At 45.5% G+C, this 18,450-nt stretch overlaps 2 protein-coding genes across 4 annotated transcripts in view; both read right to left on the bottom strand.

Annotated features, from left to right (window-relative positions):
• The window catches only part of MTMR10 (myotubularin related protein 10), a 40,733-nt gene extending 36,958 nt beyond the window's left edge, over nt 1–3,775 (bottom strand). Inside the window, exons 1-2 of one of the 3 annotated variants that reach the window (XM_063347152.1) lie at nt 3,656–3,775; nt 1,411–1,471 (exon numbers count right to left, since the gene is read on the bottom strand). In XM_063347152.1, coding sequence (XP_063203222.1) covers nt 1,411–1,471; nt 3,656–3,760 — 166 coding nt within the window. In that variant the 5' untranslated portion in view covers nt 3,761–3,775. Of the gene's footprint in view, nt 1–1,410; nt 1,472–2,253; nt 2,520–2,748; nt 3,107–3,655 lie in introns of those variants that run through there. The other 2 variants (XM_063347153.1, XM_063347155.1) reach the window with 2 other exon arrangements.
• A 6,098-nt stretch (nt 3,776–9,873) lies between these two features.
• TRPM1 (transient receptor potential cation channel subfamily M member 1) overlaps nt 9,874–18,450 on the bottom strand; it is a 91,308-nt gene continuing 82,731 nt past the window's right edge. The window contains exon 27 of the mRNA XM_063346127.1: nt 9,874–17,622. Coding sequence (XP_063202197.1) covers nt 16,347–17,622 — 1,276 coding nt within the window. The 3' untranslated portion in view covers nt 9,874–16,346. The remainder of the gene's footprint in view (nt 17,623–18,450) is intronic.

The raw sequence follows: 18,450 nt of genomic DNA, 5'->3' as shown, positions 1-18,450 counted from the left end.
CAATCTCACACTGCCTTGCATTTTCTGTGGAATGTCTCAGAGAAGAACACGCAGTCACTTCCTTGTGAGTCAAAGACCTTGGATGAGTATCAACTGCAACACAACCAGTAAGATGCCAAGTGGTAAGCAGAAGTTTTGCAAGCATAAAAATATAACTGTATTTCAAATACCAAGCAATCTTAGCAGTGTATTTTAGGGTATTTATGCCTCAAGCAAAATCTGTATTATTTTGTTTCGTGAAGAGTTTCAGTCAGTTGCTATTTAGTCTTTCAGTTGAACCTCTTCCACAAGATTTCAGCTTCTTAAGCTTAAGGTACCTCACTGGACCATACCACATGTCAATTAGTACTGCTTAATTAACAGTCCCATATGAAGCAGTGAGAGAAATAAGTTTTTAAGAGTAACTTGTTTATTCTATTGATCACTTTGAAAGACAATGTTTTAGCAACTTACACAACATGCTAGCAATAGCTGCCTATATTAGTATGTGTGTGTAAATTCAAATTTGTTAACATATAAGCTGAACGCTAAGCAAAAAAATATGCAGTATACTGTTTTGTTTTAAACTCAAAATTACCCTTAAAAACAGCAAGCCAGATTTATTACTGTGATGTACAGTTTGCAATGAAAAGTAACCTGGAGAATAGTAGATTGTTCCTTTGCTATCCGAAAAAGGCTTTCAGCAAACCATTTACCAAGGATTATTTCTTATGTAAAATATGGAAGTCAGGAATATCCTACATTTTTATCGATATGTAATTATGAACAATAATAAAAACATTGCTTTTCTCATCCATACACTAAAAAGGTTATTCTGCTTAGGTTTAAAGCCACTTACAAATTCCAAAATTATGTAACAGCTGCATATTCAATAAGAGTAAATGAATAAAGACGGCACTAGAAGTTTTCCAATACAGAAGTCAATCCTACCTACCTACTAGAAATGCTATGAATATTTTTCTTTAAAATAAAGGAAGACTACAAAACATGCTATGGTACTGGGTTCTGCGCACAGGTGAAGGTCTGACTATCTGACAAAAATATAATTATTGGTAGTCTTCCAAAAGGCGTCATGTTACAAAATTTACAACGGTTTCATTTCAAATACTCACAATAAAACCAAGACGTTCTCCTACACATACTAAAGCGTTACACCGGCAAAATTGCCTACGGATTTATTTAGTGTCTCAGGCAGGTTAGAACAATTTTCTACAGAAGCAAATATCATTTGATTTTCCTACTAAAAAGTTATATTTCCGCAAGGAGCACACCAAGATTAAAATATACCAAAATCAATAATCACAGAAAAAAAGGGAGAACCATTTGCATTTTACCAATTCTACGATAATAACCAAAAGGCTTAAGTACAGCCTTGCTGAGGTATCTGTCCAACTCCTGATTTACGCCTACCTGGCAAAAGTACTGGTTCCAGTTTTTTAATCCTTGGTTCTGAAGCTATATGGTCTTCAGCCTGGAGGGGGAAAAAAAAAAAAAGAAAAAGAGAATTTACTTAAGAGTCATAACTTTACAGTCAGACAGAAGTCTAATCTATTTGAGCAAAGTTCTTTCAACTTAAAAAGCTGAACTTAAAGAGCTACGAGCCAATCATAGCAACAGTTTTCTGTAAAGATATTAACATTTCTGTGTACATTGCGCTTTGTACCAGAAGAATAGAATAATATTTAAAGTGCTAATGTTTAAGTAATCGTGCAACCTAAACTATAACAAGTCACAAGATGAACAAAAACCAGTTTGGTTTAACATTCCATAAAGGCTCAAGTCCTACAAGAGGCTTCACACAGGTAGGGACACTCAAGTTTGCACAAAACTCTTGATCAATTTTTAACGTGCATGACTTCCCAGTATAAGAAAAATTTCCAAGAAAACAAAGCCTAGAACACACATCTGCATTTTAAATCCAAATCTTGCAAATAAAAATACTTCCTTAAAAAGACTAGAACCTTCAGTGAAATAACCTTCATTCCTACACTGACAGTGATATTGCCATGTCTCAGGACTAGAAATATCCAAAAAGGCGTTGCATCGACATTTCACTTTTACCAAGAAATTGTGAAAAAGCAAAAATGAGTCAACAGGTCAAATGTGTTGCTAGAAGAGGCCCTGCCTTGTCTGAAATAGATAAATAAAAATCACATTCTGTCGAGTGCACACCCAGACCACACAGAGAATCACGGTGGATCTGCTATACACACTTGATAGTATATGCACTATATACAGTACTCTACTACATACGCTTGATGTATAGGCTTGATTTTCTTATGTGTGCCGGATCAGCCAAGTTTTCCGTGAGGAAGGACGGCTGGGGTGAGGGTCCTGCTCCCTGCCCAGCAGACGGGCGCCGGCCGCTTTCTCCCCGAATTGCGGGCGCGGGTAACGCCGACCCCCCCGCGCAAGGGGCCCCAACACCTGAACTTTCCAAAACCACCTCACACCGGCCGGCTGTGACCCATACGAGTCTGTCGTGACACGGGCTGTGCCCCCGGGCCCGTCCCCGCACACGCCCGCTCCGAGGCACCGCGCACCGGCCGCGCCGCTTTTGTTCCCCGCCGCAGCGGAGCGTTTCCAGGGGGGAGCCCCCCGGAGACCCCCCCCCCCCGATGCGGGCTGTCCCCCGTCGGGCGCGGGGGAAGCTGCGGGCAGCGCCCCGGGCGGCCGGCCCCGGCGGCGGCGCCTCGGCCAAGGCCAGGGCCGGGCCGCGTCCGGGCGGCGGCGGAAGGCCGTTGTTACCTGAGGCAGCGGCAGAAGGTAGGACTTGAAGGTGGGCTTGGGCTGCTTGAGAGAGAACATGGTGGCTGCCGGCGGGGAGCCCGGCGGGCCGGGCCCAGCAGGCCCCGTCGCGGGGGCCGGGTGTCGCCGCCCGCCGGCTCAGGCCTGGCGCCCCGCAGCCGCTCGGGGCTGCGCGCTCCCCCTCACACGGCGGCGGCCGCGGCGGGCGGCGGCGGAGGCGGCCCCAGCGCACCCTCCTTCCCCCAGGGAGGAGCCAGCCGCCTGGGCAGGCCCGGCCGGGGGTTGCCCCAGCCCCTCATGGAGCCCCCCGCGGCTCCCTCCGCCTCCCCGCCAGGGCGGCCGCCTGCCGGCCCCGTGCCTCTCTACCGCCGGCGGCGGGCTGGGGCGGGCCCTGCCGGGGCGGCCATGCCGGGGGCGGGCGGAGCGGCCGCCCTACGGCGGCGCGCAGGGCCCAAGCGGCCGCGGCCCGGCCACCGGCGCCTCGTCTGCTCGGGGCAGGTCTGTACGGGCGCCGCCGCCGCCGCACTGCCGTTCCCGGCCTGGCTACCGAAGCTCGGCCGGCCTCGGCGCCGCTTCCCCCGGCGGCGGCACGGCTCGGCGCGGCCCCGGGCGAGCAGCCGCCCGGGCGGGCCTGCAGGGGCAACAGTGGCCACAGAGAGGGCCCGGCGGCCGCACCGAGGTGGGGGCTGGCGCCCGGGGTCTCCAGCGCGGCCTCAGCCGCTGCGAAGCCCCCGCACGGGCCCGCGGGGCAGGTTGCTGTTGCGGCCCCAGCAGCACAAACCCAGCCCCAGCGGGAATCGGGCACCGCTGCCCAGCCCTCGCCGGCCCCTTTGCGCAGGGCCTCGGTGACAGCCGTGACTCGTATGGGACCGATGGCTGCAGCCTGCGGGCTGCTGCTCACACTCACCCTCCTGCTGCAGAGACAACCTCCCCGGCGTTCCCTTTCCTTAAGCTTTCCAGGCGCTCGCAGATTGCTCACTCGAGCTTCTCTAGGACATGGACGTGACACCATTACCCACCTAAACTGCCAAAATCCAGCACTGCTCTCTCTTTTGGTAAGCGGGAAACTGAGCAGCTACTCACACTTGTTTAGTGGCCCCTGGTGTTGTGGGGGTTTATGTGAGCACCAACTGCAAAGCACTTGTCCTCTGCAGTGGAAAGACCTCCTACAAGAAGCAAGTTTGGAGGGAAACGTGGTTTAATCGAGAGTCCCAGCGTGGGACCATGAGGGCCGTCAGCTGTGAGACTGAAGGCCGGGGGAGAGCATGGGTTCTCCTGCTGGTGGTCCAAGCACAAAGGAATTGGGGAAAAGCAGCCCGGCCTCTCCAGAGTTGGTGCCAAGTCTGATGCACTGGGCAGGGTAGAAAGGGCTGCTGGTTCCTGGCTGGAGCACCACGGCGAGGGTTCCAGCCAAGCGTAATTCACTGCAAGGACGTGACCTGCCAAACTAACTGCTGGTATTTGGGCACTGTAGCCTCACCTTTATAAAAGCACGGTTTTGGTCAGCGTGCTGTCATTTTTCTGTACCAGCTCACATGCAAGATAACATCAGTAAAGGCCTGCTACAGCGTAGTAGATAGTAAAGAACTAGGAGACTCCAGAAAAACCTTTTTAGACACAAAATGACACGTGCAGCACCCAGCATCAGGCCAAGGTCTTCCCTTACTATCATTAACAGGAAGCACATTACATTGGATTACAGGCCCTGGGATGTTTTGGTGAAGCCAGAGGGTGGATGTTCAATGAAAGAACAGACTTTAGGGCACAGCCTGGACTCCCCAACTTGGATGAGAAGCCCCGTTGGTGCCAGCAGGGAGGTTTGTTTGAACAGCGAGGAGGGAAACAATCCGCTGCCTAAGTTGAGGAAAGAAGTATGCGTGCATACCTTCAAAGCTCTTCAGCAGCCCAGGGAGAACACCAGCAAGCACCTCTATAACCATACACTACTCTTGGACTTGCAGGTGGAGAAAATAAAAGCAATCCCACCGTGTAGGGTTTTTTTTAAAAACAAGTGCACCTCCTTGCACAAGGGTCCCATCTTATTTGGTATTGGCAGACAATCCCCTTCACTTTATCCTGTATTTTCACATACATGAGTTTTATTTTATGCTGCAAACTTCATTGTCTAAGTGGCGTTATTCAGCCTGGCATGGTCTCATGCTCATCCCCCGTCCATTTTAGAGTGTACTGCAGAAGTGTTGCAGAAGCTGTGTAATGCTGAGTGCCCGACAGTGCTGTCAGAGCAAGCCACAGCTCCTCTCCTGCTGCTGACCTACCCCTTTCACAAGCTAAATCCCTTGGATGTTTTGATAAGGGAGAAATACTGTGGGACATGCCCTCATCTCTATTCTTCTTGAAAGCTTTTTGTTCACGTTCAGAACATTGTTGAAAGGAAATTAAAATCAGAAAAGGGGAAAAGAAAACAAGGGAGTGAGGAAGGTAGAAACTGCCCAAACCAGATAGGCTTGAAATTGCATGTAATGAATTTGCCAGAGCTATTAAAAATGTCAATTATTTACATCAGAATTACAAGAGGGTTTCTGTATTAGCACAGAGTCTTCCGAGAAGTGGCTGCAAATGCAATTTTACTCTTGAGGGAACGAGCATAGGATAGCACAAATCAAATTTCCATTAAGGACTGCACTGACACATTTAAATTGCAGTGCTGTTCTGAAAAGGAACAAACAAAATCAAAACTAAGCTCTCCATAAACATAAGATCACAAGATTTGTGAGGACTGTTGTTGGAACTGGTCCCAAGTTGCCACTGGAAGAGTTTTATGCCAGTGGGAGGAGAAAGCTGATTTCACAGAAGGGAGTATTTTGGAGGAGCAAGTTAATTCTGTCACAACTTGCTGTGGGATACAAGCAGGTGGTGCAGACAGGCAGAGCAGGATGGGCAGGGCAGGCTGGACAGGCAGAGAAATCCTCTGGATCCCGACTCCGGTTTGTCAGTGCACTCAAGTGCCTGCCCGTCTCCAGCCATCCCGGCTTCCCTCGCTTGCTCACTTTTTTCAAACAGTTCTGCTAAACCAGAGATTTCGGAGAATGCCTTTGTTCTAGGAAAACAGTTTTGAGAGAATGGTGGGAAGCTAGCTATGCAACCAAGCCAGCTGAACTGAAAAGACTGCAGATGTCTGGGTTTATTCTCATTAATTTAAAAGATATAATTTTTATTCAGTGCAGTTATTTTCATTGCCTCAACATTAAGTTATTCAGTGATATCTCCTGTGCGCTAGACTGACCCATCTTACACTTGTGCCCTGTCATGGCCCTCCCAGAACCAGCGTGGCCTCTCTCTTGGTGGTATCACACCCCACATGCTGTGTGGCAGTTTCCTGGGGACTCTTTTTACATACGGTGCAAATAGTTTCTGACCGTGAAGATAATTATCTGCTTAGCTATGGCTATGGTGCATAACCTGCTGCATTTCCTGCACGTCAGATTCAGTATCTTCCTAAAAGTTCTGGTACAACCTCACAAGAGAGCTCTGTGGTTGGGGAAGTACAATTGTGCAATGCGTGAGGGCTGGGGTTAAATCAGAACAGATTCTTATAATGTTCCCTTTTGATCTCTCAGCAGATTAGAGAATGGCTTTCATTAGATATGTTCAAGAACAGGTTAGACCACCACCTGCCACTGATGCTATCGACATTGCTGAACTTGCCTCAGGGAAGGTGATCTCTTCCAGCCCTGTATTTTTATGGCAACTTAGGTGTCTTCATAGCTTTCTGAAGAATGGTTCAATTCTTGGTTTGAACTCCAAGACGCAACGACATCTAATTTGTCCAATTCTAGAGCTGAGCTATGTGCCCAGAAGTAAAGAACGTATGTGGCAAGTCTGCAAAGCCAGGGATTCCCTGATCAAAGTCTGTTCTATTTTTCACTGGAAGTGTTACAGTCTATTACGTCTCCTGGACATCACCTGGGCACCTCCCTACTTGTGCACTCAATAGTTTGCACACCCAAGTTGCCACAGCCTGCACTCAGAGCATGGGACTTTTGCTGGGGACTTGCGAGGAAGCCAGCCCTACGGGTCTGTTATTACCTCTATAGAAGAAAAACATTATGCCTTACATTTATTAAGCAGTTGGAAAAAAATCTCTTTCCTGAGTGTCCTTGATGAAGATCCAGCAGAAGAATATTTAAAATGTGATTACTTACATAAAGCAGCAACTTCAATAGTCTTGGTCAAAGATACAAAAACTATGCAAAGGCTTTAGTTTCTTGAGGTATCTATCTCAGGAAAAAAGCCTCCTTTTCAAGGCACATCTGCTAAGTGGCAGTAGTGTTCTCGGTGTGGACATTTAATAACGTTGAACTTTGCTATGTTACATAAAGATACTTTTCTTGTTAATCATTATGCAGGTATTACTTGCCTAGAGGTATTTGGAGCTAGTCACTGGTACAACGTTCCACCTTGGCTTGGGCTATTTTACATAGGTATTATGATAGCAACTATCAGATTACCAGTGTCCTAAGCTAAAATCCAATCTTTTTCCATGGCCATTTTTGAAGGCTGTTGGTCTGCTGAGATAATAGCTTGCTGATCATAGCAGTCCAACTAGCGCAAGAAAAAGGAGATGCTTGCATCTAGAATCATGCAGGGTGAAGCACTGTGGTTTCACAGGGGTTTTAGTGTTGTAGAGACAGAAGAGGAGCAGGCAGATGAAATTACACAACTCCTTTTTCATTAACACCAAAAGCGGAAGGTGGATACAGGCACTTAAATATTTTGGCTGAACAACTGCAAAGAATAATTGAAAGCCTATTATCAAGACATACCTGACATCCATTGTAAAGATACTGGGCACCAACCATAAAGCATCACTTTGCCATTTCAAATTTTGTTTCTGCAGATAAGGCTGAAAGTTTAAAAAAGCAAAAGAAGATTGCTGTTTTCAGGAAACCTGTAATTCTTGTCTCACATTTCCCAAGGCTGGTGGTTTGTCAGCCTGCAATCCAAATTACTGCTGTGTACTGTTTTTTGACTACCCCAGCCCCCCTGGACCCTGGCACCTGTTGAAATGGGCATTAAATGGCCGTATCAACCAGGTCCTTACGTCTATTTTGCCCTTCTGTCTAATGCTGGATCTCAATGGGGGATCAAAATCCAGAATTAGGCTGAAACATTCAGCTCAGGTGACCACTGTATGAAGTAGAGCATTTATCTGCTGTGGCTGCAGTGAGAGGAAAACACCTCTAGGGCTAATGTAGCCTGGTAGCCCAGAATATTGTCATGGCTAGCAACAGGCCACGGGCTTTATGCTGAGTTTGTAAGGCCTCGGGACTTAGGCTTGCCAGGATTGCTTTGTCTGAACTTGCCTTAACATACCTCGAGCTGTGCCTTTGTTTCTTTAGCTGTGAAAGCAATTTTCCTAATGACTAGGAAATTCGGGTGTAATTGTAGGATTTGAAGGCCAATGCAGAAAAACAAGATGTAAAGTTGGTAGCACATGAAACTGCCCATAAGCAAGCCAAAAATAAGGAAAAAGAAACCAATGATATCAACGTCATGCTTATCGTTGTGAGGGACCTGGGATGCTGACAGATTTCAGTATTTCCTCAGTACCCCCATTGCAGCCACTGACCATTAGACCCAGAGGCTCAGTGCAAATGTAAGCATAACATCAAAAAAGGGGTAGACAGTAGGAAGAGTGCATATATCAATTTTACCTTATTGCTTTTTTTCCCTGTAGTTGTATAGTAGTATTGTTTTCTCTTCTTGTCCCTCCTCTCTTGTAATTAGATCTAGACTAATAATAATAATTCATATATTAGACTGTTAAAATCTGTAACACGAACAACAAAATCCTGACTTTAAATATAAGGTGTGTCTCCTTTTTGCTTATAACAAGCTTTTGAGGGTAACACTAGTTCAACTAGACGTGACCAGTCAGACAGGACAGTGGTGTGGTGTGGTATGCTGGCAATGGCAGTACGTGGTGGGACCCAGCAACGCGTCCAAGTGCTGCTGTCACTGTGAAAACTCACCTCCTCCACAGCAAGTGCTTGGCAGCAAACTGGCTTTGTGTCACTGGATTAACTACCCAGAACACCTGTACAGGGCACAATCCCATGGATCTCTCAGATCTAATGAAATAATCCTCTTGACATCCTTGGTCATGCACCTTCCTCATGTTCCTGTTTTCTGACAGAATACTTGTATTCTTTTAATTTTTATTTAGAAGGACAGATACACTTTTTGTCAAAGGTGATAGTCAGGCCCAGAACCTAGGAAAGCATCCAAAGCAGCAGTATGGAGAAACCATAGTTGGAAAGTTTCAATGGCTATTTTAATTCATTGCTGAATAATACGGTAAATGGACTTTCTTGGTTCTTGGGTATCAAAATCCAGCGTCTAAAATAGAAAGATGTATATTTAGGAGAGGCTTGTAAAAGCGAAGTCAAGCTAGTCCCAGAACGATGCAATGTAAAAAGGGGTAATTTGTGGAGTCAGCTGTTACAGTTAAGAACCTGCCTATGTGGATATTACAATTAGTCACCGTGTTTAAAATATTTGCCTTGAGGGAGAGGGAAATGTCTGTATTGCAAGATACTGTAAGATGAACAAACTTAAATTACCTCAGTGTAATGTCTCTGCATAGACATGGCCTTAGAATACATACTCTTTTAAGACCAACCTGGTTCAGTATAGGTCAAGCACATAATAAAAAATGGTAAGTGGAATTCAGAGTGACACTGCTGTGGAGTCCCCACATGCTTAGCAGGAGAAGGGACACATCTTCCTGAAAAGCAGCATTAAACATGCCTCTTCAGAAACATGAATTCTGTGCTTGCATCCTTTCAGCCAGTATTCAAGAAAGCATGCAGGCAGGCATGCGAATGTGTTCATCTGTATTCTGGTTTGTGTGCTCCAAATCTACTACTGGTCTTCTGTGCACATACAGAGCCATATTAAATCTTATTAAAATGGCTGTACGTCTAAAATAACTCTGCCAACGTCAGTGTAGTTCCTTCACGTTTAATGGCAGAGGGGTTATCATTTCAGTTCATGCTATGCAAGAGCACAGAAAACATCCAAGCCTTATAAAGTCATCACTGTACAGAGAACTTTATGGAAAATTACTAGCAAACACCAAAAAAGAAACTTTGTTTAGAAAATGTTCAGCCCATGCACTGCATAAGATGAAACAGATAAGTGAAGTGTTTTGGTATCGTTATAGTGAAAAAAAAAGTTACACTGAATTCATTTCACATCTTTTTCATATGTTTCTTTATAAATATTTTTACACAAAGGAAGTAAATAAATACAACGGTTAAATGTTTTTGTTTGAAATCTACATGCTATCAGATAAATTTGTGATGTGAATGCTACAAAAATAACTGGTCAAACACAGCATGATTTAACACACATTTTATAAAGACGATGTAACGAGAGGTATGCAACCCACTGTATTCCTCTCCACAACGCATACTGCTTGTTTAGCAAAGTGCTGAAAAGCCGCATCCCTTTGTGTTTGTTAATGAAGCAGTTGCTGGTGAGTGCGCAGGCAAACAATAAAAAGGCATTGGCGAATGGGAGGCTATTGTAACCACACACACAAAATGGCTATGTAGTTGCACAGAATGGTAACACAGTAGTAAACATGGAAGTGAAACAATTCCAAATGTCATTCAGTTTTTACAAAATGTCAAGTTCCCTAAAGTTGAATAAAAGAGAAGCCCACGTGAAAAGCAAAATGTCAACACCGCTCTGACAACAGTGAAACCAGTAAACCTGCTAGTAAGACCAAGCTAGCAAAACCCCACAGTAAGTGACGACCGACCTTCCGCAAATGTCCTCGCAGTCACTATGACCACTCAGTGCGGTAACGGTACTTCAAGAGATAAGCATGGACGGAGTGTGAAAGTATAATACAGACAATAAGAAGCTGATGCCATCAATGCATTTGTAGAGGCTTCCACCACTCTGCATTTCAAAATGCTGTACGCAGCATTATCAAGGGGATACTGAGACCTACATACTGTGGAGCTGATGGCAGGGGAGAAATTATCTTTTCAAAATAGTATATGAGTGAGTCCTGATGGTTAATGAATTAAGTATAAACTTTTGACTAGTACTCTGTGAACAAGTAACATGCTTTTAACTCATACTCTTTCTTGTCTGTTCAATGGGGAGCAGAATGTTGGGGAGCAGAATGAATCCCCTATAAACCAAGGGGAAATGGTGAGCGACGTGTTACACCACTAAGACACGCACAAGTCTCTGGGGCCAGATGGGATCCACCCCAGGGTACTGAGGGAGCTGGTGGAACTGCTCATCAACCCAGGGCTCAGTATTGGGGACAGTTCTGTTTAATTATCAACAACCTGGACGAGGGAATTGAGTGCACCCTCAGTAAGTATGCAGAGGACACCGAGTTGGGTGGGAGTGTTGAGCTGCTTGAGGGCAGGATGGCTCTACAGAGGGATTTGAACAGGCTGAATTGATGGGCCGAGGCCAATGGTACGAGGTTCCACAAGGCCAAGGAGGTGAAGGTCGGTCTCTTCTCCCAAGCAACAAGTGATAGGACAAGAGGAAATAGCCTCAAGTTGAGCCAGGGAAGGTTTAGATTGGGTATTAGGAAAAATTTCTTCACCAAAAGGGTTATTAAGCATTGGAACGGGGTGCCCAAGGAAGTGGTGGAATCACCATCCCTGGAGGTATTTCAAAGATGGGTAGGCGTGGTGCTGAGGACATGGTGTAGTGGTACCTTGGCAGTGCTGGGTTAGTGGTTGAACTTGATCTTAAAGGTCTTTTCCCACCTAAACAATTCTATGATTCTACGGTACGCCTCCCCTGCAAGGAGAGGTGCTGAATATTTGGGAAAACAAAATTCTTAAAAGGTAACAGAGAAGAATGAGGCAAATAACATCATACATTTATGAAGAAAACTATCAAAACCTAGTACTTAGAATGCCACTGTTGAGACAAGTGTGCTGGGAAACTGGAGCTATAAATGTGGATTTCCAGTCTTAGTTGTTGAGGGATAGAAACCACTTTTGCTGTAGAGACTTTTTTTCCCTTTGACATTTGTTTTTGAAATGTACTGAAGAAAATGTATGGAATTTATGTTCTCATCTAGAAAGTCTATTTTTTGTTTAGACTGACTCCTGGAAACTGTTCCTTGTTCCTCATGTGTTGTCATAATGAAATTACAAAATGAAAGATGAATTTGTCACAGTAGATTTGCTTCAAACAGATTGTCTACTTTTTGATCTCACCCGATCAGAACAACTTTCCTGTTTTGTTTTGTTTTCCCTCGCAGGCATTTAAAAAAATCCAGATTCTTACTCTATGTGGACGTCTTCTGTAATCCCTATTTATACAAAATACTAATGCAGATCTTGGATTCATATTATTAAAATCTCCGTATATTTCACATACTTACAATCTCCCTAAACACTTTGAAACAATGATCACTTTTTCAACAGTTTAAGGCTGTCAGCATGCTTCGGGATGGGGACAGTAGGACCCTGAAAGCAAGATTATGTCACTGAAGTTCAAGGACAGGTCAAGAATATGTCTACACATGGCCTTCTGCGTCAGGTTTCTCCAAACACAACTGTATTTTGCTACTCAGACCTATTTTAGTGGATGAAGACTGCTATATTGTGCCTTTCTGAAAGCTAGGAAGCATGCATGAAATCAGTAGTGAAAGAGGGGACTGCATAATTTTCCTTCCCTCCAACAATTTTGTTTTGATCTGAAAAACACAATGGCCACAAAGAAACCAGCTGCATACGTAAGGATAAAAACTAAGGCTGGTTAAAAATTTGTTCAGTTTAAGAAGTCTTCTGATAAAAAAAAAGAAAAAACATTTTCTAAATTATTACATGATAATACTGTCCTTCTTTCAAGAGCTTTTATAAGGAGCTTGTCAGTAAATGAGCTTAAAAGGGAGACTGAAATGGAGCAAAGAAAAATCTATACTGTTGGCATCTGTGGACTGTGCCTACTTTTTATCTGCCCCTGAGAGAGCATCTGCCTTTCACCTGACCCAGCAAGCATTTAAGAACAGAACGTATATCTATTAAATTTAAAATGAAAAGAAACAAATATATCCAAAATTCTTCTTTAGAAATTAATTTAAAAACACATAATTTCACGGAATCACGGAATTTTCAGAGTTGGAAGGGACCTCTAGAGATCATCTAGTCCAACTCCCCTGCTAAAGCAGGATTGCCCAGAGCACATTACTCAGGACTGCATCCAGGCGGGTCTTGAAAGTCTCCAGAGAAGGGGACTCCACAACCTCCCTGGGCAGCCTGTTCCAGTGCTCTGTCACCCTCTCCGTAAAGAAGTTTTTTCTCATATTTGATCAGAACTTCCTATGTTCCAGCCTGTGCCCGTTACCCCTCGTCCTGTTACTGGGAACCACTGAAAAGAGTCTGGCTCCATCCTCCTTAAACCCACCCTTTAGATACTTGTAAACATTAATAAGGTCTCCCCTCAGCCTTCTCTTCTCCAGGCTAAAAGCGTCCCAGCTCTCTCAGCCTTTCCTCATAAGGGAGATGCTCCAATCCCTCCATCATCTTTGTTGCCCTACGCTGGACTCTCTCCAGCAGTTCCCTGTCTCTCTTGAACTGGGGAGCCCAGAGCTGGACGCAGTATTCCAGTTGTGGCCTCACCAGTGCAGAGTAGAGGGGGAGAATGATCTCCCTTGACCTGCTGGCCACACTCTTCCCTATGCAGCCCAGAATTCCGTTGGCCTTCTTGGCGACAAGGGCACATTGTTTGCTCATGGATAGTTTACTGTCTACCAAGACCCCTGGATCCTTTTCTTCAGAGCTGCTTTCCAGCAGGTCCACCCTAACCTATACTGGCGCCTGACATTCTTCCTCCCCAGGTGCACTACCCTACACTTGTCCTTGTTGAACCTCATTAGGTTCTTCTCTGCCCAGCTCTCCAGCCTGTCTAGGTCATGCTGGATGGCAGCATGGCCCTCTGGGGTGTCAGCCACCCCTCCCAGTTTGGTATCATCAGTGAACTTGCTGAGGATACACTCTGTCCCCTCGTCCAGGACATTGATGAATACGTTAAACAGTATTGGTCCAAGTATTGACCCCTGGGGGACACCACTGTTTACAGGCCTCCAACTCGACCCTGCTCCATTAATCACAACCCTCTGTGTCCTGTCACACAGCCAGCTCTCAATCCACCTCACTGTCCCCTCGTCTAGTCCGCACTTCCTCAGTTTCCTAAGGAGGATGTTATGAGAGACAGTGTCAAAAGCCTTGCTGAAGTCATGGTAGATGACATCTGCTGCTCTACCCTCATCCAGCCAATCAGTTATAACATCATAGAAGGCTATGAGGTTGGTCGAGCATGATTTACCCTTGATAAATCCATGTTGACCGCTTCCAATAACTTCCTGCTTCTAACGTCCTGGGATATCGCATCCAGAACAAGGCGCTCCATTACCTTCCCAGGGACAGAGGTGAGACTAACCGTTCCGTAGTTCCCTGGGTCCTCCTTCCTGCCCTTTTTGAAGACTGGAGTGATATTGGCCTTCCTCCAGTCCTCAGGCACCTCTCCTGTTCTCCATGACCTTTCAAAGATGATGGAGAGTGGCCAAGCAATAACATCTGCCAGCTCCCTCAGCACTCATGGCTGCATCTCGTCAGGGCTCATGGACTTATGGATGTCCAGTTTGGCACAGTGGTCTCTAACCTGATTTTCTTCTACCGGGGAAAAGTTCCTCTCTCCAGATGTTCCCCCTTGCCTCCAGGGCCTCGGATTCATGAGGGACAGCTTTAGCAGTGAAGACTGAAGCAAAGAAGGCATTCAGTAGCTCTGCCTTCTCTGTGTCTTCCACCACTAAGGTGCCCATCTCATTCGTTAGTGGGCCTACATTTTCCCTAGTCTTCCTTTTTCTATTGATATACTGAAAGAACCTCTGCTTGTTATCTTTAACCATGGTGGCCAAGACGAGTTCTGCTTGAGCTTTGGCCCTTCTAATTTTCGCCCTGCATAGCTTCGCTACATCTTGGTATTTTTCATAAGTAGCCAACCCCTTTTTCCAAAGATCATAAACTTTTCTTTTTTTCCTGAGATCTAGCCAAAGCTCTCTATTTAGCCAGGCTGGTCTACTTCCCTGTCTGCTCGTTTTTTTGGGACTTGCGGATGGCCTTCTCCTGAGCTTTTAAGAACTAAGCTACTTCTGAAGTAAGACCAGCCTTCCCGGGCACCTTTGCCCTTCAGGACTGTTCCCCTAAGGGACACTCTCAACCATGCTCCTAAGCAGGCCAAAGTTTGACCTTCGGAAATCTAAGGTGGCGGTTCTGCTGGCTCCCCACCTTGCTTCACCAAGAATCAAAGATTTTGTCATTTCCTGATCACTCTGCCCAAGACGACCTCCACTCTTTACATCCCCTACAAGACCTCTGTTAACAAGCAGCAGGTCCAGTAGGGCACCTTCCCTAGTTGGCTCCCTCACCAGCTGCATTAGGAAGTTGTCTTCCACACACTCCAGCTACCTCCAGGACAGTTCCCGCTCTGCTGTGTTATATTTCCAGCAGACATATGGGAAGTTGAATTCCCCCACAAGAACAAGGGCGAGCGATCGTGAGACCTCTGCCAGCTGCTTATAGAATATTTCATCGGCCTCTACATCTTGGGTGGGGGGGTCTATAACAAACTCCCACCACGATGTCTGGCTTATTGGCCTTCCCCTTGATTCTTATCCATAAACATTCAACAACGTCGTCATGCACATTGTTATGTTCTTGGCATTCAAAACTGCCCCTGACATAGAGGGCCACCCCACCACCTCTCCTTCCTTGCCTATCCCTTCTGAAGAGTTGGTAGCTGTCAATCACCGCACTCCAGTTGTGCGTGTCTTCCCACCACGTTTCTGTGATGGCAACTATGTCATAGTTTCCCTGCTGTACAATGGCCTCCAACTCTTCCTGTTTGTTGCCATGCTGTGTGCGTCCATGTAGATGCACTTCAGCTGGGCTAATTGCCTTGTCACTTTATTTGGGGGACAAGCCCTTATTCCCGCCTGTCTGCGCTCAGACATTTCTGCAGTTGCCAGCCTATCACTACTCCTCATGTCTTTGCTAGCACATGGGTCATCATCTCCCACCTCCACTGCGACAACAGGCTGCAAGACCTTGCTAGCGCTTTTACCCACCAGCACTGGCACGCTGCTCCCAGGCACCACTTTAGTCACTCTGGTTACATCCCTGTCCCCCTTCAAACCTAGTTTAAAGCCCTATCAATGACTCCTGCTAACTCCTGTCCCAGAATCCTTCTTCCCCTTTGGGTTAGGCTTTCCCCACTTGTTGCCAGCATGCCTGGTGTCCTGTATATCAATCCATGATCAAAGTAACCTAAGTTCTGCCGGCTGCACCAGTCTCTGAGCCAGAGACTGCTGACTCTTCCTGTTTATCCCCTCATCAATCCCTGCAACTGGTGGGACAGAGGAGAACACTACTTGTGCTCCTGATCCCTTAACCAGCCATCCCGGGGCTCCAAAGTCTCTCTTCATTGCCCTTAGACTTCTGGTATCTATCTCATCATTACCTACAATTGTTCAATTAGTCATGCTGCCTTCTTGACTGTTGATAAAACAGGGGTCATAAGCCACTTTAACATTCAGTTTCTGCAGATGCATTTTCTTGCCTAGCTTTCTGTTCTTCTGTTGCACTGCCAAATGCTACCACCAAATTAGTTACGCTGCTGGCATGTCCTGGTCTATTTAACTTGTCCTTTACAGACTTGGCTTTCCGAGAATGGCTGTGCAAACTCTTCGACCGTACTGACGGGAACCCAGAAGTCCTTTCTGGCTTTACAGATAGTAAATTCTCTTTCTTAGCCTTGACAGTGGCAGGCGTAGAGGTGTAAGAGGCACTCATACCTGCTTCACCAACATCACTGTCATCTGTGTCCATCTGTAACTGTTTCTGCTCTGCTTGCCTTTCTGCCTCAGAGACAAAACCAGGGTATTCTGGAGGACGTTCTTGAGAAAGTTGCTGCTCAACTTCATATTTCCACTCTGTGGCCCATTGTTCGATTGTAGAAGGGCACACCTGATCCATAATGGTACTATACTCTGTGGTCCAGTTGTTAACTCCTCCAACCAGCTTCCCACCCTGAGCAAATATAAAGCTCCTTGACTTTGTCATAGTGGTTTGACAAGCACTGAATGTTTCAGGAGGAAAATAGCGCATTGCTTTAGATTTGTCCAAGGGATAAGAGATGGTTGCTTCTAACTTGGTACGTTCTACTTTTAACTGAGTGTTCTGAAAATCTGATCTTGGTACTGACTGTTTGTTCATAACAGCATCCATCTGGTTTATACTTCGAGGAACCATTCCATCACTCTTGAAAATCCCCTGCTTTTCATCCCCCAAACCACCTGAACCAGAATAGGCCCTGGAAACATTCTGTGCAATTTCTAATGTAGATTTACTGTAATCTGATGTGGTGACAGCATTAGCACTAGAGGTACAGTGGAGACTGGTGTGGTGTTCAGGAACCAGCATTCTTGGGTCTGCTCCATCTTCTTTGGTACCAATAGAACGGGCTTTTTTACGCAATCCCATGGCTGGTGACATAGGAGTTGTACTGTCATCAAATGTTAACTCATCACCACCGACGTGGTATCTGTACATGCTGTAGCCATCAGAGCTGTTAACACTGCTTTGCCTTAGGAGATATGCAGCATCACACTCAGACGAAGCCCGTGAACGTGTGTATGTCAGCTCAGATTTGTCAATACCTGCCAGCTTCTCAAGAGCATTCACCATCCGACCAGATAGTTCTTCCAACTGAGAGAGTCGAAGGTCGACTGTTTGAAGAGAAGCTTTCATAAAATGTTCTCTTTCATTCACCTCTTCTAGCCTCATAGACATATTTTCAACTCTGTTGGGTATAAAAGAGGAAGCATAGAACAGAAGCTGTGGAATTGTGCAGTAACCCATTATAGGCACCCAGCTACTGATTTCTTCGTAAGGCAGAATTTTGTGCTACGTATCATTCTTTTTCTCTTATGAGTAGCATCAAAAGCACACGCATTTTCTTGTTCTCTATGCCTTCCATACACCATATGAGAGGGCTGTTTGAACTTGGCTCTTATTTACATGCCAGGAGAGTACAAGATTTGCAGCCCTTTGGGACAGCCTACTATTAACATTTCTGACTGTGCCACCCACTTCACATTCAGTTGTCCTCGTTCACTGTGAAGCATCAATTAATTATACGAAAAATACTTTCTAATGACATGCGCACAGGATGAATTAAAACAGCATCAAGGCATGTTGTAAAACAGGTTTTGTAGCTGTATGAAAGAGAACATATGCTGGTGCGTATGGGATTACTTTAGCTCCTGAGATACCTTTCAATTAGGCATCAGCTGAAGGGAGTGGAATTATGATCTAGTTCAATTAAAATAATACTTTTTCCCATTTTCTTTTATCATTTAGATCATAATGGAAGTGATGGTACCAGAAGAATGCATATAGAAGTAATGCATTAGAATGTGACTTAGAGATCATACACTAGTAAATGAACTGTGGAAATTAAATTAACATTCTTTTGCTCACACACACAAAAGATGACAAAGCACTGGAGCAAGAAGCCATGAGAAATAAGCAAATCTGCTTTGTGGCCATAGACCATAGTGAATCAGTGAGGCTTACCCACCCTGCTTTATTCTCTGCCACAATACCTAGGATTTTGACAAATTGCCAT

The sequence above is a fragment of the Chroicocephalus ridibundus genome, chromosome 9, assembly GCF_963924245.1.
Source record: "Chroicocephalus ridibundus chromosome 9, bChrRid1.1, whole genome shotgun sequence".
Classification (NCBI taxonomy): domain Eukaryota; kingdom Metazoa; phylum Chordata; class Aves; order Charadriiformes; family Laridae; genus Chroicocephalus; species Chroicocephalus ridibundus.
Note: the sequence above shows the minus strand (reverse complement) of the source record. Positions and strands in the feature narration are given on the sequence as shown.